Raw genomic sequence first — 22,428 nt, forward strand, 5'->3', positions numbered from 1 at the left:
TTAAGTGCTGCACCTTACGATTCTTGACGAATGTATCTTGTCTTTTTATCTACACTGAGAGTATCTGCCCCAAAGACAAAATCCTTGTGTGTCCAATCACACTTGGCCAATAAAGAATTCTCTTCTCTTCTCATACCTTACCTTACCCCTTATCTTATATTTTATCTTGTCTTGTCTTATCTTAGCAATAGCAATAGCAGTTAGACTTATATACCGCTTCATAGGGCTTTCAGCCCTCTCTAAGCGGTTTACAGAGTCAGTATATTGCCCCCAACAACAATCCGGGTCCTCATTTTACCCACCTTGGAAGGATGGAAGGCTGAGTCAACCCTGAGCCGGTGAGATTTGAACAGCCGAACTGCAGAACTGCAGTCAGCAGAAGTAGCCTGTAGTGCTGCATTTAACCACTGCGCCACCTCGGCTCTATCTTCTCTTCTCTTAACTTACCTTACCTTACCTTACCTTACACCTTATCTTATTTCATCTTACCTCGTGACCCGTCAAAACCGTGGAGGACAAAATCGCGCTCGACGAAAGCGCACATTTGACGTCATCACAGCGCGACGAAAAAAATTAAAAATTGAAATAAAAATAAAATTAAAGCAAGCCGATTCACATAAAGGTAAGGGTTAGGTTTAGGGTTAGGGTTAGGGTTAGGTTAAGGGTTAGGGTTAGGTTTAGAGCGTTAGGGTTACGTTTAGCATTAGGTTAAGGGTTAGCGTTAGGTTTAGCGTTAGGTTAAGGGTTACGTTTAGGGTTAGGTTTAGGGTTAGGTTTAGGGTTAGGTTTGGGGGGGTTAGGGTAAGGTTTTTGCTTTATTTTTACATTTTTCGATCACAGCGTGATGTTTTCGTCGCGCTGTGATGATGTCAAATGCGCACTTTCGTCGAGCGCGATTTTGTCCTCCGTGATTTTGTGGTGGAACCATCTTACCTTACCCATTCTCTTCTCTTTCCTTCCCTTACACCTTATCTTCTCTTATCTTCTCTTACCTTATCTTACACCTTATCTTATCTTACCTTATCTTATCTTATAGCTTATATCATATCTTGTGGCATCTCTTATATCTCCCCCCTCATCTTATATCTTATATCTTGTCCCTTCTTCTTTCAGCCCGTCTTACCCATCCGGCACTCGTCTATATCTTCATAGCACAGAGCTCCAGCGTAGCCTGGCTGGCATGTGCAGATGGCATGGCCAGTTTGGAGGTCTGTGTCACAGTGGGCATCAGGATGGCACGGATTGCTGAGGCAGGCATCAGGCAAGTGGCAAAGAAGCCCTGAAGAAAGAGGTAGGGAAGATAAGCAAAATCTTCTTGTCTGCAGAGATAAAGCCCACCCTTCAAATCCATCTTTTGGGGTCTTTCGAAATGAACGCCCTGCATTGCAACCATTTCCCCAAGCTCCAACCAAGGTTACCAGCTGCTATTTGAGATGTCAGAGAATGTACAGGATATACAGGCAGTTCTCAAGTTACAACCATAATGGAGCCTGCCTATCATGGTCATAACTCGTAATTCATGACAGTTATGAAATGACCTTAAAATGAACCATAAAAATGATTTTGTGACCGTTTTTGTGATGGTCACTCAGTGAATGACATAGTCGTTAAGTAAAGCAATGGTTTGCTGTAGGCGCAGTTTTGCCAAAACCCTGAAGTAAGGCTAGTTTTGGATAAAGCCATCCTAAATTGTGCTTTATCACTGAGCCGAGGTGGCGCAGTGGTTAAATGCAGCACTGCAGGCTACTTCAGCTGACTGCAGTTCTGCAGTTCGGCTGTTCAAATCTCACCGGCTCAGGGTTGACTCAGCCTTCCATCCTTCCGAGGTGGGTAAAATGAGGACCCGGATTGTTATTGGGGGGCAATATGCTGACTCTGTAAACCGCTTAGAGAGGGCTGAAAGCCCTATGAAGCTGTATATAAGTCTAACTGCTATTGACATTGCTATTAATCATGGGACACTGCAAATGTCCACAAATGCCCAAACTGCAGTCACGTGACCATGGAGGGGGACTATCAGAACTTCAAATCTGGTACACAGATAGCTCCATCAAAACTTTAAATGGCCTCTAAGCAGTGGTGGGATTCAGCCAGTGCGCACCTATCAGGGAGAATCGGTTGTTAACTTTCTAAGCAGTTTGGAGAACCGGTTGTTGGAAGAAATCTCCTTTTGTTTTTCTCCACTTTACAGGGCTAATCCTGTAAGGAAGGCAGGAAGGAAACATTCTGGTGTTGTTTCTAGCCTAATCTTTATTGCCCTGCTTACAGAAACTGCCTCTCCAGCTAACCCTTATTACATTGTAACAGCTAAGGTGAAGCGCCCATCGACCTGAGTGATGCTAAATTGGCCACGCTCACCCAGTCACATGACCACTATGCCCCACCTACCCAGTTGGTTGTAAGGACAGAGAACTGGTTGTAAAATTATTTGAATCCCACCACTGTCTCTAAGCAAATTGAGGACTACCTATTGTATATGCATTAGTTTACACAGAGGTCTTCAAACTTCGCAACTTTAGGACTCGTGGACTTCAACTCCCAGGATTCCTCAGCCAGCCATGGGGAATTCTGGGAATCGAAGTCCACAAGTTTTAAAGGTGTCAAGTCTGAAGACACCCCCCCCCCCACGGTTTACAAGATGGGAAAGGTCACTTGTGACCAATGGAAACAAGCCAGGAAATTCTGGTCACATGCGTGAGTGGTGAGTGATAAAACCTATTTCTCCTTTTCTGCTGCCGCCAAATCTCCTTCCCGCCATTCACTCTGGAGGGGCTGGGCCTGAGGGCCACGTGCTTAGAAGAACAGGTGCTTCTCCTTCACGCCAGCCAGATTCCAAGTCCATTCCTTGCTATTTCTAGTCGAAAACTTCTGATAAAAATCCATGCAATCCAGGGATGGGTTCCGGCTGCTGTTACTACTGTCAGTTCGCTGAGGGATGCGCTGCGCGTGCACATGTGCCAGTATTTAAAAAATGCTCCTGTGCATGCGCAGAAGCAAAAAAAAAGATGGCGGTGCCTATGGCGCCACCGAGAGAACTGGTTGGCAGGTGTATCAGGCCAAGTTACTACCTATTCAGCCGAACCGATCTGAACCAGTAGGAATCCACCTCTGGTGCAATCCCATACAGTCCATCGAATTGGGCTGATCAAATGAATGGATTGAGCAGTTGTGATATTCTATTTGGGGGCCGTTTTCAAAGGTTATGGCAATATGTTAATAAACAGGGCAGCTTTGATTAAGAAAAAGAAAGGTTAGGAAGGTTCTTCTGCAATAAGGCCAATGTCTTGATTAGGTATGTTTATAGGTTTGTTCTGTAAGTCCTGAATTCGATATTTGTCGGCATAGACAAACAAACCTTTGCAGATTTGCTTCTTTGTTTCTTGCTTGTGTCTCACCTGTCCAGCCTTGGATACAATGGCAGGTGTACGTCCCGATACCATCCTGGCAGGTGCCTCCGTTGAGGCATTGATGCCCTGCGCAGTCATCTGGATTCACCTCGCAGTACTGACCAGTGTAGCCTATTGGAAGAACAATAAACTTCATTTTGGGGGAGAAAAGACATGGCCATCAAGCAAGAACAAGGGAGACTTCCAGATGAAACAGCTCTTCACAAAACAACCTGAAAAAGACTTGGGATCATTGGCATAGCTGTTGACCTCAAAACACCGAGAAATAGGACATGGAGTGACTTCATTGCAAAAAAACACCCCGTAAAGAAGAAGAAGAAAAAGAGGACGAGGAAGAGGAGGACGAGGAGGACGAGGGGAGGAGAATGAGAAGAAGAAGAGGAGAAGAGGAGGAGGAGGAGAATCAAAAGAGGAGGAGGAGGAAAAGGAGAAGAGGAGGAGGAGGAAGAGAAGGAGAAGAGGAGGGGGAGGAGAGGAGGAGGAAAAGGAGAAGAGGAGGAGGAGGAGGAAGAGAAGGAGAAGAGGAGGGGGAGGAGAGGAGGAGGAGGGGGGGAGGAGAAGGAAAAGAAGAAGAGGAGGAAGAGGAGGAGGAGGAGGAGAAGAAGGAAAAAAGAAAAAGAAGAAGAAGAAGAAAGAAGAAGAAGAAGAAGAAGAAGAAGAAGAAGAAGAAGAAGAAGAAGAAGAAGAAGAGGTGGTGGAGGTGGAGGTGGAGGAGGAGAAGGAGAAGAAGAGGAAGAGGAAGAGGAAGAAGAAGAAGAAGAAGAAGAAGAAGAAGAAGAAGAAGAAGAAGAAGAAGAAGAAGAAGAAGAAGAAGAAGAAGAAGAAGAGGTGGTGGAGGTGGAGGTGGAGGAGGAGAAGGAGAAGAAGAGGAAGAGGAAGAGGAAGAAGAAGAAGAAGAGGAAGAGGAGGAAGAAGAAGAATTATTTAATTTCACCAACTTGCCATCCGCAACCTGAATTAATAACTTGAACCCACGAATGTTTATGATGTTTATCTCACCACGAACATACCAGGATACTAAAGACTATGGGAAGTAAACTAGTGGAGGTAACACCCACGACTTCCCCCATGCAAGGTCTCAGTTACTGACCAGACTGAGAAGAATTTTCTCCCATGAAGCTCCCAAACAGTGACTGGGTCTCCCTTCCCAATCCCATTTATCCTCTTGCTTGATCTTTGAGAAAGAGCATCCATTCACATCTCCTTCCTTGGGTGTCTTAAACTACTTTTTGAATACTCTTGGGGTAGAGGTGCAATGCCTTTTAGCCAACAAACGCAATAACAACACTGATAAATAATGAACCATAATTCCCTGGCAGACAGAGGCAGCCGTGGTATCCTCCATCGACGTGATGGCAGGTGCCCCCGTGGAGACAGATCTCTGAGGAACAAGGCCCCCGTCGGTACTGGCAGAGAGGACCAGAGAAGTTGGATGGGCACAAACAGCGGAAGGAGCCGATGCTGTTGATACAGCTGCCCCCGTTGAGGCAGGGGCTGGGAGACGCAAAGCATTCGTTGATGTCATGTTGACAGGTGTGCCCATCAAAGCCTGGCCAGCATTGGCAGACGATGAAAGGGTAGGTAATGACACAAGTCCCACCGTTGTTACAAGGGTTGGCTGGGCAGAAATCCATCAACTGGCAGTTCTTCCCTGGAAGAGAAATCGAAGTCAACGGGATTCACAGCTTCTTCTCCAGCCTGGGAGAAGAGAAGATCAGAGGACAAGTTCATCCAGCATCTTCTAACCATTAGTGACTTCTAAGAAGTCCCCAGAAGGACGGGAGATGACCATCATTCTTACTACGGGTGGCGTTAACCCTGAAGCTGACCTGACCGAAGTCATTTTTGGCAGCCTCAGTGTTGCCATACTGGAGCTGAGGGACAAGGACTGGGGGGGGGGGGATAGAGATAGTTTGGGTTTTGTAGCCAAAACAAAATACTTTCTCCTGGGAACCAAGGACATTTCCATAGGGGAACAGAGAGAGGAAGAGTGAAGTTACCAGGCAACTGGATAGCACCTTGATTGGACCATGTGACTGATTGTTTGGGGAAGGGAGAAAATTTTTACTTTCAATTAGGTGAAAACCGTGGGAATATTCAGAGTCGGTTTTCACCAGCCTGTGCCAATATGATATATCCAATAAAGCTATTCTTTGAGGAATCTACCTGCCTCAGAGTTCTGTTTATTATGGGTGACACATACATTAACTCCAAAGTTAACATCAGACCAAAAATCAAGTAAACAGAACCTCGATCAAGAAACTGTCAAAGAGCCATCAGTAAACAACCCAACCAAATAATCTCTGCCCCCATGAACTCTGATGATGTTACCTAGTTTGGGTAATGAAACGTCCACAAGAAAACTAGCAAGCTCAGAGAGCACCAAGGACCCCTCATGTCAACCCTGAGGTACAAATATTCTCCTTTATTCATACCAGACGTGGGTTGCTCCCGGTTCGGATCGGTTCAGGAGAACCGGTCCTGGTAATTGGGTGTGGGTCGTCAAACTGGTAGTGATGGCTGGCTGGCCACGCCCTTGAACTGGCTCACTCCAACACTCGCCCTACCTCGTCTTCGCCACGTGCATCCACACAACTGCCTCCTAGTGCCTACACACAGGTAAGCAGAATGGGCTGCTCAGGGAGCCCCGAGACTTCAGAACCACCACCTCCTAAGTGGGATCGAGCCTCCCCGCCTCCTCGATGCACAGAGGCAAGAGGCAGCAGTTTCGTTTGCTGCCTGCAAGCTGGGGGAGGGCTGCGAGCAGCCAAGTGAGCATGCCAGGATCTGCCGGCTGCCTCTAACCTGCAAGTTTACTCATGAGCTGGGTGCTTGGCAGCCGGCAGATTGCTGGCTTGCTCACTCGGCTGCTGCCCCCTCCCCGCCCCCGTGGAGCTCACAGGCAGCTAACAAAACCACGCACTCTTCGGACCCTCCAGCTCTCCTGCGTTCAGCTCGACGCGGCTCGGGTTGCTGCTTTCTTTAGCCTTTTTTTAAAAAAAAGTTTTGCAGCCTATTTATTTCCCAATGTGAAACATACATTTGCCAAGCCACGCCCACAAAATAAGCCACCCCCAAAGAACCGGTAGTAAAAAAAAATTGAAACCCGCCCCTGATTCATACAATCTAAGCTTCTCGGGGGAGGGTTTTTTTACATGCACTGCAACACGTGAACTAGGACAACTTCCAAGTTCCCAGTTGATTGCCTTACCCGTCCATCCTGGTAGACATTGGCATTGATGCTCTTTCCCGGAGATCCGCTGGCATGTCCCTCCATGTTGGCAGGGTGACGGGAAGCAGGGATCCCCAACCACGCCCTGGCATTTCTCCCCAGTGAAACCAGGAGGGCACGCACACACGTACTCGGGGGCGGCCGGAGGAGGAAGAGCCCTGGAGGAGCAGCTCCCCCCATTCTGGCAAAGCACAGGGGTGCAGGGGTCTGCAAACTGGCACGTGTCTCCTACGTAGCCAGGAGGGCACCTGCGGCAGCCAGAAGATGGGAAAGAAACAGAGAAGCCAAACGAGGAGGGAGAAGAAACAGCCTTGTTAGAAACAGAATGTTTTTTTTGAAGATCTGAACTTAATCTGGAGCTGGGAGTTAGGGAAAGTACAGAGAGTATATGCAAGTTCTCAGACTGCCCAGCTGAGTAGAAACATCGGAAGTAAATGCATTTATACCTGATCTGGAAAATACAGGTAGTCCTTAACTTACAACAGTTCATTTAGTGATGGTTCGAAGTTATGGCAGTACTGGGGAAAGTGGCTTATTATCCTTTTTCACACTTAGGCCCAATGCAGCATCCTCACGGTCATGTGTTCAAAATTCAGCTGCTTGGGAAATAGTTCATATTTATGACCGTTGCAGTGTCCTGGGAGTTGTAGGATCCCCTTTTGTGACCATCTGATCAGCAAAGTCAATGGGGAAGCCAGATTCACTTAAGATAGAATGGCATGGCATGGCATGGCATGGCATGGCATGGCATGGCATGGCATGGCATGGCAAGGCAGAGCAGAGCAGAGCAGAGCAGAGAATGGAATGGAATGGAATGGAATGGAATGGAATGGAATGGAATGGAATAGAATAGAATAGAATAGAATAGAATAGAATAGAATAGAATAGAATAGAATAGAATAGAATAGAATAGAATAGTATTGTTTTTAGCAGAATTTTATTATTATTTTTCCCTTCTACAACACCTTACAAAACAATATATATAAATATATATAGAACTGTGTATAAAGGTGTATAAATATAGAAGCAAAATATTATATACATGTACAGGTATGATGACATAACAATGTTGACATAGTGACTGTAAGGTGTTGTAGAAAGAATAGAATAGAATTCTTTATTGGCCAAGTGTGATTGGATACACAAGGAATTCATCTTCGGTGCATATGCTCTCAGTGTACATAAAGAAAAATAAAATACATCCATAAAGAATCATAAGATGCAACACTTAGTGGTAGTCCTAGGTTACTAATAAGCAATCAAATTGTACTAGGAACAAATAAAACAATGTAAATCATAAAAATACAAGCAGCATGGTTATAAGTGAAAAGAGATCGGCATTAGGAAAGAGATATGTAGGTACTAGGAAGGAAGAGAAGAAGAATAGTAATGCAGTCTTAGTAAATAATATGACAGTATTGTGGGAATTAGTTGCTTAGCAGAGTGGCATTCGGGGAAAAACTGTTCTTATGTCCAGTAGTTAAGTTAGTGTTAAGTTAGTATTACTAACAACTGCAGTTATTTACTTAACAAATGTGGCAAAAAAAAGTTGTAAAACTGTCTCGCTCAGCAACAGAAACTTTGGGCTCAATTGTGGTTGTAAGTTGGTTAAAAAAACGGAGAGTCAACTTATTCATGGGTGGGATTATACATGAGTATATACGGTATCTCCATGATCATGGCTGTACAATAGGCTGAACATTATTTCTCCTGCCCAACGTTTGCCAGAAAAATCATGAATTGAATTCCTCGCTCGGCTCCACCCTTCTGCCTTCTTATGAGGGACAGAAATAGCAGCGGCAATTTCCTGTCCACAGAAAGAGGAAAACTCTACCTGTCGAGGCTCTGCTTGTCCTTCAATTTGGACCATTATGGGAAACTTAAGACTTAAAAAATAAATAAAACTTACAGGCAGGAAGACGTCCCATTGGAGTGCTTCAAGCAAGTCCCGCCGTTCTTACAAGTCAACCGAGGACAAGATTCAGCTAGAAAAATGTAAACACCAAGAGGTTCAGAAAAAAAAGATCTTACCTTAATTGTTGCAGATAGAAATGTGTGTCTGGGGGAATTAAATCCAGAGTACAAAATAAACCATATCACTGAACAAATTGGAGGCATTGTTTTGCCAAATGTCGAGCTAGGGATCAGGTGCCCAGAGCAATTGGTTCTTTGTTTTGTTTTGCAATTTTTATTTAAATATTTAAATATATAAATATTTAAATATTTAAATATTTAAATATTTAAATATTTAAATATTTATTTATATATTTATATATTTATATATTTATATACTTATATACTTATATACTTATATATTTATATATTTATATATTTATATATTTATATATTTATATATTTATATATTTATATATTTATATATTTATATATTTATATATTTATATATTTATATATTTATATATTTATATATTTATATATTTATATATTTATATATTTATATATTTATATATTTATATATTTATATATTTATATATATATGAAGATCTCACCCATTACATACAGCATGTCGTTTGGTTACATGTGTTTTTGCATCCATATTCTCAATTACATTTACAATCACAGATTTTTCATCTAACTAAATACCTCACTTTCATTGTACAATGTATATTCAATTACAATTAATATTTTTTTCAATAAACCTAATCCCCTTACATTCTTGATTGTCCATTTAATAACAATATATCTTTATATAATCACAGATCCCAATATGAAAGAGATTTACCAACCATTTATATTTGTATATCAATGTTTTCAATTATGTATAATCCCACCAATCAACTATCGAGTATGCTTATATTCATTATTGTCCTTGTACATCATACATTCAAACAAAGATGTTATTCCTTCATTTTTCAACAAGGTATTCTAAATAGTCACTTCATATATATACCAATTTTTAATTACTTCCTTATTAAAATTATTTATCAACAACAAGATACCTTTGTAATATATACTTAGGGTTATACATTATATCACCAATCCTCTATCAAGTATACATAAATTCATTGTTATCCTTATCCATTTTAAAACAAAAAGTTCTAAAGTATTCAATTCATATATGTATCAGTCTTTCATTGTATCATTGTTAATTTATTTCAGAAAAAAAGATCTTACCTTACCGTAATTGTTACGGATAGAAATGTGTGTCTGGGGGAATTAAATCCAGAGTACAAAATAAACCATATCACTGAACAAATTGGAGGCATTGTTTTGCCAAATGTCGAGCTAGGGATCAGGTGCCCAGAGCAATTGGTTTTTTGGGGGGCCAGAGACAAGGGACACAGCATACAGAGCAACAGACTTGGAGGGGATTTTGGAGGTCTTCTAGTCCAACCCCCTGCTCAAGGAAGAGACCCAATATGTCTCTGGAGATTCATCGTCATCCCAGATCATGGTTTGTCCCAAAGGTGCTTTTTTTTCCCAAGAGGCAACTGGACTTTCTGGTTTTTTCTTTGAAGATGTTTCGCTTCTCATCCAAGAAGCTTCTTCAGCTGCTCTGGATTTGCCCTTTTGTCGTTCTTGGTTCTTGTTGTGTTGTTGTTATTTGTGTTTTCTTTATAAATTCTGTGACCTGTTCCAATACTGTTGGTGGAAGCGATTTTAGCTCTTGGAGTATGTGTTCCACCAGAGGTGAAATTCAGCAGGTTCTGACAGGTTCTGGAGAACCGGTAGTGGAAATTTTGAGTACGGTAGTTTGGAGAACTGGCCAATATCAACTCTGATTGGCCCCAGAATTGGGTGAGAATGGAGATTTTGCCATATCCTTACCCTGCCACGCCCATCAAGCAACGCCCACAGAACCGTTAGTTAAAAAAAATTGAATTTTGCCATTGTGTTCCACTCTCCTGGATGAAAAGCGAGAAACCAGAAAGTCCAGTTGCTTCTTGAAAAAGCACCTTTGGGAAGAGGCTCCGATACCATTCCAGGCAAATGGCTTGTCAGGGTTCCAACCAATGCCCTAATTTAAAAAAAAAAATCCTCCAGTGATGAACAGAACTTCTTGAAGCAAGTTGTTCCATGGTTTAATTGTCCTGTCAGGAAATTTCTCCTTAATTCTAGAGATTTGATCAGGTAGTATAATCTCTCTCTCCCCCCTCCCCCAGTAGGTCATATTGTGCATGCTCTTTTTATAGAAGGATGCCCAACAAGCAAGACAAGGTCATGGGTGAGGAGGAACTAACAGGCTTGTTTGACCTGGGCTCCAAGCTCCAAGTGTCATGATGTTTTTTCTTTCTTTTGCCAGCTGTGCTTATATTCTAAGACATACGGTAGGCTGATTCTTCTCTGTAAGCCTACTACGAATGTCTTTTTTTGCTTCCTTCTTTCTTTTTGTTTGCTTGCCATGAGGAGGTAGGTTAGGAATTTTTAGCCAGTAAGTTTGTTTGTTATTTATTTTATAATAAAAATATGTTTTCTTAGAATCTACCTCGGGTTTATTTTGCTTAATCATAGAGTATACTCCAAGGAAAACCACGATTCACCCCTCATCAAACACAGGGCTCAATTTACAACCCTCACACCAAGTGCATTCAAATTTAAACATGTGCAAAGTTTGCAAAGTTTGTAAGAAATCAAATTACGTTTAAGAAAGGACGAGCGGTAACATGACAGCAATGTTCCAATATTTGAGGGGCTGCCATAAAAAACAAACAAACCAATTTTACAAAGCACCAGAAGGCAAGACAGGAAACCATGAAAAGATAAGCGACCTGGACTTAAGGAGAAGTTTCCTAACAATGAAAATTAAACAGTGGAACAGCCAGCCTCCAGAATTTGTGAATGCTCCGTCTCTGGAGCTATTAAGAAGAGACTGGACAGCCACTTGTCTGAAATGATACAGGGTCTCCTGCTTGTACAGGGGGTTGGACTAGAAGACCTCCAAGGTCCCTTCCAACTCTGCTATTCTATATTTTTTTTGCCATCAAAAAAGGGCATCAGGTCTTATTTTCGGGAGAAGGGATGCCATCCACTGATTCACCTCACTTGCATGTGTCTCCCTCGGCTTCCTTTTCACTGTCAGAGGCCTTCAGGAAGTTCTTCTGTGGCCACCAAGGCCTGCAAGGCTTTTCTAAAGGCTTCTGTAGCCAATAACAGAGCTCCAGATCAATCCAGAGCTCTATTATCGGCTGCAGAGGCCTTCAGGAAAGCCTTGCCAGCTGCAACGAAATGAGCCGGCAAGGCAGGTGTTGGGGTGTGGGAGGCCTGGATGCAACTCTCCATGTTTCCCCAAAAATAAGACAGGGTCTTATTTTCTTTTGATCCCCAAAATAAGCACTTGGCCTTATTTTTGGGGAGGTCGTATTATTTTTGAGGTGCAGGAGGTAGAGGGCATGGTCACCTCATGGCTGCTGCTGTGTTGCAATATTTTGGGGGAGAGATTATTTTAGCACATGCACTCAAAAGCCAGATTGGGCTTATTATCCAGGGAGGGCTTATTTTCAGGGGAAACAGGATAAGTAGTAGGGAAGCTCTACCCCTCCCCATCCCCACCCTAGCTTAGTTTTTACCCGTGCACCCTGGAGTGGGCGGGATCTTAATTAGGGCTTATTTTGGGGGTAGGGCTTATATTGAGCACATGTGTAAAAGTCAAGCTAGGTGTCAGCTCCAGCCAGCTCAGAGGCCTGGAGCTGCCATTCAGGGGAGAAGACTGGGCCAGCTGCCAAGGCTCACTGTCCCACCTACACAAACTGAAGAAATTCCTGCTACCAATCCATGATTAATTGCCGGGTGGTTTTCACTCTGCGTCACAAGGTGATGGGTGTGCGCAGGCGCTGGGTGTGGCTTATCTTAATTACCAATGTAGCTATAAAAGGTGACGGGAAGCACAGGATGGCAGCTCTGACAATTCATTCATTGCCTTAGTGCTTTGTTGGTCAGTTCCTGCCGAAGGAAGAATACAAACTGCATTTACAAAGCGTTTCTGACTTACTTTCGAGGTAGGGCATATTTTTGGGTAAATGAAGACAGGGTAAGGGTCTCTCCCATTTCCCCTAACTTCATCCCAAACATGTCCTGACAGTTTGGGGTCTTTTTCTGTTTTTCTGCCCTTCTGATATTTGTTTATTTTGTTTATTTTGTTTATTTTGTTTATTTTGTTTATTTTGTTTATTTTGTTTATTTTGTTTATTTTGTTTATTTTGTTTATTTTGTTTATTTTGTTTATTTTGTTTATTTTGTTTATTTTGTTTATTTTGTTTATTTTGTTTATTTTGTTTATTTTGTTTATTTTGTTTATTTATTAAATTTATTTGCCGCTCATCTTAACTACAAGGTGACGTTGGGTGGCCAATAAATTTAACATATTACCTTTAAAGGTAAAGGTTCTCCTCACACATATGTGCTAATCGTTCCCGACTCTAGGGGGGGCGGTGCTCATCTCTGTTTCAAAGCCGAAGAGCCAGTACTGTCCGAAGACGTCTCCGTGGTCATGCGGCTTGCATGACTAAATGCCGAAGGCACACCAAATGCTGTTACTTTCCCACCAAAGGTGATTCCTATTTTTCTATTTGCATTTTTAAGTGCTTTCAAACTACTAGGTTAGCAGAAGCTGGGACAAGTAACGGGAGCTCACTCTGTTACGCGGCGCGAGGGATTTGAACCGCCGAACTGCTGACCTTTCTTATAGACAAGCTCAGCATCTTAGCCACTGAGCCACCGTGTACCTTTACCTTTACTTCATTCCTAACTTATACTCGATGCAATTTAATCACAATCTGGGCTTTTTTTTTAATGCTAGAGGAATGCTTTCTCCTGTAAATAGACAATATGTCACACTTGTTTTTCTGTGTGCGTTCTGAATGATCTTCACCTACAGAGAGTCCTCAACTGCAACCATTTGTTTAGTGACCCATTCAAAGTTACAACAACTCTGAAAAAAGGTGTTATTTTAAGATTGGTTAAGACCAATCATCACACTTATGACTGTCACAGCCTCCCCATCTGCTTGATTGTGCAATGAATGATAATCCTATAATATTATAATAACAACAAAATCAAGAAGATAACAAAATACAAAGGCCTGCAAATAGAAATAGAATAACTGTGGACAAAGAAAGCAAAGGCAGCACCAATAGTAACAGGCACCCTGGGGGAAATCCCAAAACATCTGGAGTATCATTTGAGCACCATCAGCATTGACAAAAACATCCTCAGTCAATTGCCAAAGGCAGCTTTAATTGGAAGAGCTTTAGGACCCCTTTAACACCAACAAAACTCAACATCTGCCTCTCCCAGGTGGAGCAGATAAAGCTACCAAACTCGGTCTAAACTTCTGTCCGACTCTGCGTCCAATCATCATAAAAATATCAACATTTCGAATTCCAAAATATTGTAATTGTGTAAGAGAACAGAAGGGTTTTAGATTCGCAAAGAAGCTATCCGAATGTGCTGCTAGGCAAACCTTGTTAAGAAAAATATTTCAGAAGCAACAAAGAAAACAACACCTTAAACATTCTATCTTCCAGGTTGCTCTGCTCCATATTCTGCCAAGAGCTTTTTTTTTTAAACCAAAAACAACAGTGGTACAATTGTACAAAAGATTGTGAACATACAGAGAGGTGGATTGCCATCCACGGCATTTACACAATAACAACTGTATTAGTCTACAAGTTACCATAAAATGGTTAACAACAGCAAGCTCTTTGTAGACATCAAAACTAGAAAGCACAGATACACACACACACACCCTGCTGAAAAATGCACTGAAACTGGTGTCCAAGGTCAGATGATATGTTAGCAGCCTGCAATCTATCTTATCTGATATGCTTGATATTCCAGAAGTCCTTCCAAATCTGGTTATGTCATTCAGACATGGGCCTCCCAGGAAACTGGAGATATGCTTAGATGGCTCCATAGCAAGGTGCTCATTATATATTTTTATATTGCCTACTTTTTAATGATGTCATTATTTGATTCCTGTATGCCACCCAGAATCGTGTTCTATGAGATGGCTGGCTATATAAATTTGATAAACATGCAAACAAATAAACCCAGCCCAGATCAAGACTTAGTGGTCGTATTTTTGCAATACACTAATCTTGGTTATTTAATTAAGTATTTAATATACTACCCATCCCACTTTCCAGCAAGTCTAGGCAGCCCACCACATCATAAAAACAAGACTATAAAAACACTGAAACGTTAAAAACATTTAAACATTAAGCCTTAAAATTTAACAAAAATTGGGTAAGCGAGAAACCGGGACGCAAACCGGGTGGTTAGATTTTTTTTGGTGGCAGGAAATCAATCCATAAGATGAGTTTAGGCTTCCAAAGTATTGGACAGACCCAGAAGAAGAGATGATTCATTAAGGACGCTATGCAAAGCCTTGATCTAAAAAATCTACTCCATTCTACTTATGCTCCTCTTTTTAACTTACCTCCAGCAAATGGGATCAACATGAGCAGTAGCAACGGTTTCATTCTCTTTTAGATTTCTCTTTCATGCCCTCATCACTCCATCCGATCTGACACTAGGAGAGGACCTGGGAGGCAGAATCTGGGTGTCCCCCCAAAATTGGGGTCAAATTGAAGCCAGGGCTGAGGGTGACTGCTATTAGAGGGAGCACCCCGGGATAAGCGCCCCAGTTTCTTCAGACACAATCTAGGACTCTGTGTGACACCCCATCACTGCCCTCCCTTAACAAATACAAGACACATCCTGCCTTTTCTGTTCTCCATTGTCGAAGACTTCCTGACCCACACAATGCCTGGGACGGGAAAGATTTCCTGTTACCCAGGGCTTAGTTGTCAACAGTGGACAAAGGGTGGGAACGAATAGGGTGGGTGGCTGATGAGGAAGAAGGGAGCATTAGACCAAGGAACAAAAGCAGAGTGGGAGAGTTGTGAAAGATTATGTACTTGTGCTGGAAAACAGGGCTATGCACAACGACATCCCATCTTCAGGACGAGGGGTGAAGTGGCAGAGATCTGAACTCGATGCCTGGGAGATGCATGAAGCTCCACCAAACCTTGTAGCACATCAATGCTCCTTGCGATGGTTCTATTGAGGTGATCTCCGCTGAGACACAATACCCCTTGTGATGGTTCCTGCCATGTTGTGGAAAACTGGACTTCTAAGCAGCATCTCAGTAGCCGCCCAAAGATTTGGTGAATGTTTTTTTTTTAACCTCTCACTGCCATGGTGTTTCTCAAACTTGGCAACTTTTAAGATGTATGGACTTCAACTCCCAGAATTCCCCCAACCAGCATGCAGAATTCTGGGAGTTGAAGTCCACACATGTTAAATGGTTTGAAAGCCATTGCTCTAAGAAATCTCCAGCAAATATTTCTATTATCTTTGCTCCAACCATCTAAGATCTGGCTTCTCAGCTTTTCACAGTTTGCTGCCACCAACCCCTAAGAAGTTAAGTGAGGCCAGACCTGCTTAGTATTTGAAAGGAAGACTACTAGGAAATCAGGGTAGATGGGGAAGTTAAACAAGCATTCTAGAAGAAGAAAAGGGCATGCTAATTCCCTATAGGGTGAGGAGAGAAAGAACCTGCAGGGAGTTTGTAGGAGATGGCTGGGCTCTAAAAATATATATAATAATTATTTAGAGTTTTCCCTCTTAACTCTCCTATATCAGGTTTGCTATTCTGTCAAATCCAAGCACTTGTTTGATAGGAGCAGAAGAGCTGTCTAGAATCACACATACTAGATCTTGCTACAATTTGGCTTTGTATGCTGTTAGAAATCAGATCATGAGATAGAATAGAGAACAACAGAGTGGGAAGGGATCTTGGAAGGCTTCTAGTCCAACCCTCTGCTCAAGCAGGAGACCTTATACCCGTGATGGCAAACCTATGGCACGGGTGCCACAGGTGGCACACAGAGCCATTTGTCAGAGCACGCAGGCGCACTGGCCAGCTGACTTCGGCCTTCTTTTGAGGCCATTTTTCGCCTTCCGGAGGCTTCCCTGAAGCTTCCAGAGTGCGAAAAACCGGCCCTATGGGCAAACCGAAAGTTCAAGAACGGACTTCCAGTTTGCTCATAGGACCGTTTTTCGCCGTCCGGGACCTTCAGTGAGGCCTCCTGAAGGACCTGAAGGCTCCAGAGGTCGAAAATTGGCCCTATGAACAAACAGGAAGTCACCATTCCCGAACTTCCGGGTTCCCCATAGGTGCGTAGGGAAGTCCGTTCTTGAAGCTCCTGAGACCTCCGGAGGGCGTCCAGGGAAGCTGTTTTCACCCTCTCCAGGCTCCTAGAAAGCCTCTGGAGTGTGGAGAAGGAGGAAAAAAACTGTGGCAAAAGCTGAGGGGTAGTTGCTGATCGCACGCATGGCATTATGGGTGTGACATGCCAGCGCACGACCCCCCCTATGCTTCCCCCACTTTTGGCACGGCAGCCAGAAAAGGTTTGCCATCACTGCCCTATACCATTTCAGACAGGGGGCTGTCCAATTTCCAGTGATGTAGTACCTATAACCTCTGGAGGCAATTTGTTCCACTGGTTAATTGTCCTCACTGTTAGGAAGTTTCTCCTTAATTCCAGGTTGCTTCTCTCCTTCACTGGTTTTCATCTGCTGCTCCTTGCCCTGCTTTCAGGTGCTTTGGAGAGTGTCTTGCCTTGTCTGAATCGGATGATTCAGATTGTCTTGCTCTCAGATGACTCAGTCGACCAGATAAGTATAACCAATGAATCCCACTGTCTAAGTTCTTGCAACCCAGAACTGCAGAACTGGAAGCAGCAGTTCAGGTTACAAGTCACTTCATGGTCGCAATAGATTATAAGGGGTTATATGACCAATTGTACGTATGAAATTTCAAACCAGCTCAATGCACATTTTAACACAATCTTTTCTCCTTTCCTTTTAACAAGTGGTACAGTTAGTCCTTGATTTGCAATCGCTTATTAACTGACGGTTCAAAGTTACTACGGTACTGAAAAAGAAGGGACTTGCGTTCGTTTTTCACACTTACAACCGTTGCAGAATCCCCATGGTCACATGATCCAAATTTGGATGCTTGGCTTCTATTTATGACCGCTGCAGTGTCCTGAGGTCGTGTGATCACCTTTGGTGACCTTCTGATGAGGAATTGGGAAAGCCAAATTAACAACCGTGTTACTAATTTAACAACTGCCGCGATTCACTTAACAACTGAGGCCAGAAAGGTCGTAGGATGGGGCAAAGTTCACTTAACAATGGTCTCACTTAGCAACAGAAATTTTGGGCTCAGCTGTGGTTGCTAGTCCAGGACCACCTGTATGTGACCCAGACTTAATGCCGATCAACCGAAATGTTTCAGAATGGATTTGATTTAGAATTGAAATCCATAATATGGAGCATCTTAGGCCCCACTAAGAGGCACGGTGGCTCAGTGGCTCAGTGGCTAAGACGCTGAGATTGTTGATCAGAAAGGTCGGCAATTCAGCGGTTCGAATCCCTAGTGCCTTATAACAGAGTGAGCTCCCGTCACTTGTCCCAGCTTCTGCCAATCTAGCAGTTCGAAAGCACGTTAAAAATGCAAGTAGAAAAATAGGGACCACCTTTGGTGGGAAGGTAACAGCATTCTGTGTGCCTTCGGCATTTAGTCATGCCGGCCACAAGCGTGACCCGTCAAAAGCGCGAACATCATAAGCGCGCTGACAACACTGCGCCGCTAAAACCGTGATTTCAAAAGCGCGCCAACAACAGCGTGCCAACAACAGCGCGCCGACAGAAGCGCAATTTCATTTAAGGTAAGATTTACAGTTAGGTTTAGGGTTAGGTTTAGGGTTAGGTTTAGGGTTAGGTTGAGGGTTACGTTACAGCGCGCTTCTGTCGGCGCGCTTTTGTCGGCGCGTTTCTGTTGGCGCACTTTTGTCTGCGCGCTTTAGGGCTAATTAGTCGCTCATTCGTCGTGCGGTCTTGTCACCGCACTTTAGACACCGCGGTTTAGTCAGGCGCGCTTTTGTTGTGCGCGCATTTGTGGTGGAACCGGCCACAAGACCACAGAGACTTCTTCAGACAGCACTGGCTCTTTGGCTTTGAGACAGAGATGAGCACCGCCTTCTAGAGTCTGGAACGACTAGAGCATACAGTATGTGCGAGGGGAATCTTTATCTTTAGTCCTCATACCAGCTATAGGCAGGATTCAGAAACAACCTTTGTTGTAAATTGTAATTTTATTACCCCACCTTTTTTTTTACATTACAAGCCTTACAGACTTGACTCAGTTACCTTGTCTGACCTTCAACATATCCAGTGGTTTGGTTTTCTTTTAAAAAATATGTATTTGTTTCCATAGTAAAACCCATCTCATCCTGTTTATCTGAGCTTCTGTTTTATCTTGGAATTGGGGACTAGACAAAAGTCAGCTTGTTCTGTTTTGAAGCACAGACCGGATATCTTTTAATCACAGAAGATACCAGCTCTCCCTGTTGGACGGTTACTAGAGATAAGGACCCTGGAGAAGTTTAGAGTAGGTTATTAAGCACTTGCCCATCCCCCTTGTCTTGCTTCCAAGCGACAAATGGTAAAAGCCTTGGATGGAAGCATGTGAATATTTTCCCAAGTGTGGGATTATACTGAAACTGTGAGTAACATACTATAGGTAGCCTAGCCTGGGGAATATCATCCCACTGAAGATTAAATTGACCGCTGCAAAGCTTAAAAGACCCATTTCTGTGCTCACACTTAGGTGTGTGATTAAAGTTAGCTTGAGGTTCTTTGGAACAACTGTAACACAATTCATAATATGCAGCCTGCACAAATCTACTAATTTAGAGACACTGTGGAGCAATAACAGATTCCAAAGACAAGACATTATATGAGTATCGAACTGGGAAATTGCATCCATTTTTGGTCACCATGATATGAAAAAAGATGTGGAGACTCTAGAAAGAGTGCAGAGAAGAGCAACCAAGATGATTAGGGGACTGGAGGCTAAAACATATGAAGAATGGTTGCAGGAACTGGGCATGTCTAGTCTAGAGAAGAGAAGGACTAGAGGTGAGATGTTTATAGTGTTCCAATATTTGAGGGGTTGCCACAAAGAAGGGGGGAGTTCAACCTATTCTCTAAAGCGCTTGAAGGCAGGACAAGAAGCAAGATTTTTTTTTGACAGTTAGAACAAGTAGTCATTCCGACACTTGCCCTCCCCCAACCCACCCAGGGTTTTTCCCTGGCTCCTAATGATCCCAGGTTTTCTACATGAGGATCTGTCCTTAACCTGATCCTCCAGAGCAGTGGTGGGTTTCAAAAATTGTTCGAACCTACTCTGTGGGTGTGGCCTCCTTTGTGGGAGTGGCTTGCTGCCCATGTGACCAGATGGGAGTGTCTTGCCACCCATGTGACCGGATATGAAGATGCCGCCGACACTTGTCAGAACCACCTTAAATTACCTCACACTCAGCACTGGCCTGCATAAGAATATGATGTAAACTTGTTTTTTAAAAGGCATCTTTGGTTTGCGTTAAAACAACTTCAACACACACAATGTTCTGATTGCAACACAAACGCAGTAGTCATTCTTACCTTTCACAGAGGCACTGAGTTTTATAAATATGAGCATGATAGTGTAGAATAATCATATCCAAGGACCAGTGGTGAGTTTCAAAAAATTTTGGAACCTCTTCTGTAGGTGTGGCCTGCTTTCCGGGTCCACTGGTGGAACCTCTTCTAACCAGTTCGGTAGATTTGACGAACCGGTTCTACCGAATAGGTGCATACTGGTAGGAACCCACCTCTGCTCCAGAGTATCCAAAGTGCCCACTGGCACCTGAACTGAATCCATCGAGAAAGGTTGCAAGAACCACCGGGCTAATGGCTAATCTAGTGAAGAGAAGGGCCAGGGGTGAATGAGATTAGTCTTCCAATATTTGAGGGGCTGTCAGAGAGAGGAGGGGGTGTTACAAAAATATCTTCACCCAGAAATTAAATTGTGTCTCCTTTTTTTTCTAGAAGAGATGCGTTGGGGTTTGATTTCCCTCCCTGCTACTAGACCCACAGAGATTGATTTATTGAAAAGAAAAAGTTGATTGTACAAGTGAATAAATTAAAGGAAGCAGAATGGAAAGAACTATAGTAGAGGTAGTCCTCAACTTACAACACTTTGTTAAGTGACTAAAATTGCACCATCACTAAAAAGAAAAGACTTATGAGCATTTTGCACACTTACAGCTGCTGCAGCAAGATTTACATTTGGATACTTGACAAGAGACTCTCATTTATGACGGTTGCAGTGTCCAGGAGTCATGTGATCACCTTTGGGGATATTCTGACAAGCAAAGTCAAGGGGGAAAACAGATTCAATTAACAACCATGTTATTAATTTAACAACTGCAGTGATTCGCTTAAAAAATGGGGCAAGAAAAGTCATAAAACAGGGGAAAACTCACTTAACAAATGTTTCACTTAGCAATATAAATCTCATAGCCTCAATTGTGATCTTAAGTTGAGGACTACCTTGAAGAATTGCACGAAGAGAATGGAGGCAAAACCTATGAGCAGCCGGAGCCTCCTTGGGTTGACCTGGAATAGAATCCGCGGCTCCTGCTGGAGAGGGGAGAATTCAGGGAAGAACTTGGACAGCTCCTTTGAGGGGATGGAAAAGGCGTCCTTGGCTCAGCTAGGAAGCTGCAGTAGAAATAGGATTTAGAAGGTTCTTCTCTTCCTGCGTTTACTGCCTAAGAGAGTTTCCACCTGCTCTCTGCACATGACCCTTGCCTGCCTGCCTGCCTGCCTGCCTGCCTGCCTGCCTGCCTGCCTGCCTGCCTGCCTGCCTGCCTGCCTGCCTCTCATAAGGCAAGGGGGACAAGGATGGTGTGGAGGCTGGCATGTCCTCCAAAAAAAAGGACACAGGAACCTTTTGCGCTCCCGGCAAAGGTTTGGGCCACCTTTGGTGCTTTGGGTGGTGAGTCTAAGGTGGGAACATCTCAGGCTTCAAGCAGGAAAGCCCCTTCCAGCACTTCCAGCCCTGATTCCGTACAGTGGAGTCCTCAGGCAGCCCAAGGTCTCCATGCACCTCCTGCTCTCTCCCCTTCCTTACTCAAAAGGAAGAGGGAGCCTGGGAGCCTCTTAAAGGGGCCATTCTGCATTCTCCCCCCCCCCCCCCCCGGCGGAGGCCAGGGCTGCCATGCAAGGTCCCAGGAGGGAGGTCTTCCATCAAGTCCTTCTTGACTCTTCTCCTTCCAAGTCCCACTTTCCCTCCCATCACGACTCCTGGGGGACGGCATGGCTTGCACTGTTTTGATCTTCCTCCTTTTCGGACTTACTTTGTTGCATGGCCTTTTGTCTGTCGATAAAAATCCGAAACTCCACCAGCTTGCAAGTGACTCCCACAGCAGCTCACAGAGGCTCACAGCAGCTCTGTGGTTTTCAGCCTTCTGACTCAAATGTGGAAAACATTGGCTAATATTGCCACTCAACTCCTCCCCTTCATTTATTTTGACATTGTCAGAGTCTTTTTTTTTGTTGAAGTGATAGAATAAGGATTTCCAGAAAGACATTACTGGCAAATTTCATACAGCCGTGTTTAATTGGCAGATATTGAGACAAAAGATAGCATTGAAACAAGAATATATTTCTACTGGTCTTTTAGTTCCTTCAGTCTTCTCATGGCAGATTTCATTGCCACTGCTGAAGTGGTGCTATAGGTCTAACCTCCACCAGCCACTGTTTTCACTCATGAGCCACAATGCCAAATATTTGAACCTTTTGACAGAGACAATGAGCTACAATTCTGCCGCTTGTTAGGCAAGGACAAACTCAACCCTAAGGAATTCCAGCATAACATCCTAGCCAATACATAATGTTGGGAGTAATTCACACTATGATAATCACAGTTGGATA

General features: G+C 43.4%; 1 protein-coding gene across 1 annotated transcript in view; it reads right to left on the bottom strand.

Moving 5' to 3' along the window:
* The window catches only part of NOTCH4 (notch receptor 4), a 72,351-nt gene extending 57,012 nt beyond the window's left edge, over positions 1 to 15,339 (bottom strand). The window contains exons 1-6 of the mRNA XM_032211125.1: positions 15,035 to 15,339; positions 8,549 to 8,624; positions 6,619 to 6,887; positions 4,720 to 5,058; positions 3,396 to 3,518; positions 1,124 to 1,279 (exon numbers count right to left, since the gene is read on the bottom strand). Of these exons, the coding sequence (XP_032067016.1) occupies positions 1,124 to 1,279; positions 3,396 to 3,518; positions 4,720 to 5,058; positions 6,619 to 6,887; positions 8,549 to 8,624; positions 15,035 to 15,077 (1,006 nt within the window). The 5' untranslated portion in view covers positions 15,078 to 15,339. The remainder of the gene's footprint in view (positions 1 to 1,123; positions 1,280 to 3,395; positions 3,519 to 4,719; positions 5,059 to 6,618; positions 6,888 to 8,548; positions 8,625 to 15,034) is intronic.
* Between the last annotated feature and the right edge of the window lie 7,089 nt (positions 15,340 to 22,428).

This window comes from Thamnophis elegans, chromosome 2, assembly GCF_009769535.1.
Source record: "Thamnophis elegans isolate rThaEle1 chromosome 2, rThaEle1.pri, whole genome shotgun sequence".
NCBI classification, from domain to species: Eukaryota; Metazoa; Chordata; class Lepidosauria; order Squamata; family Colubridae; genus Thamnophis; species Thamnophis elegans.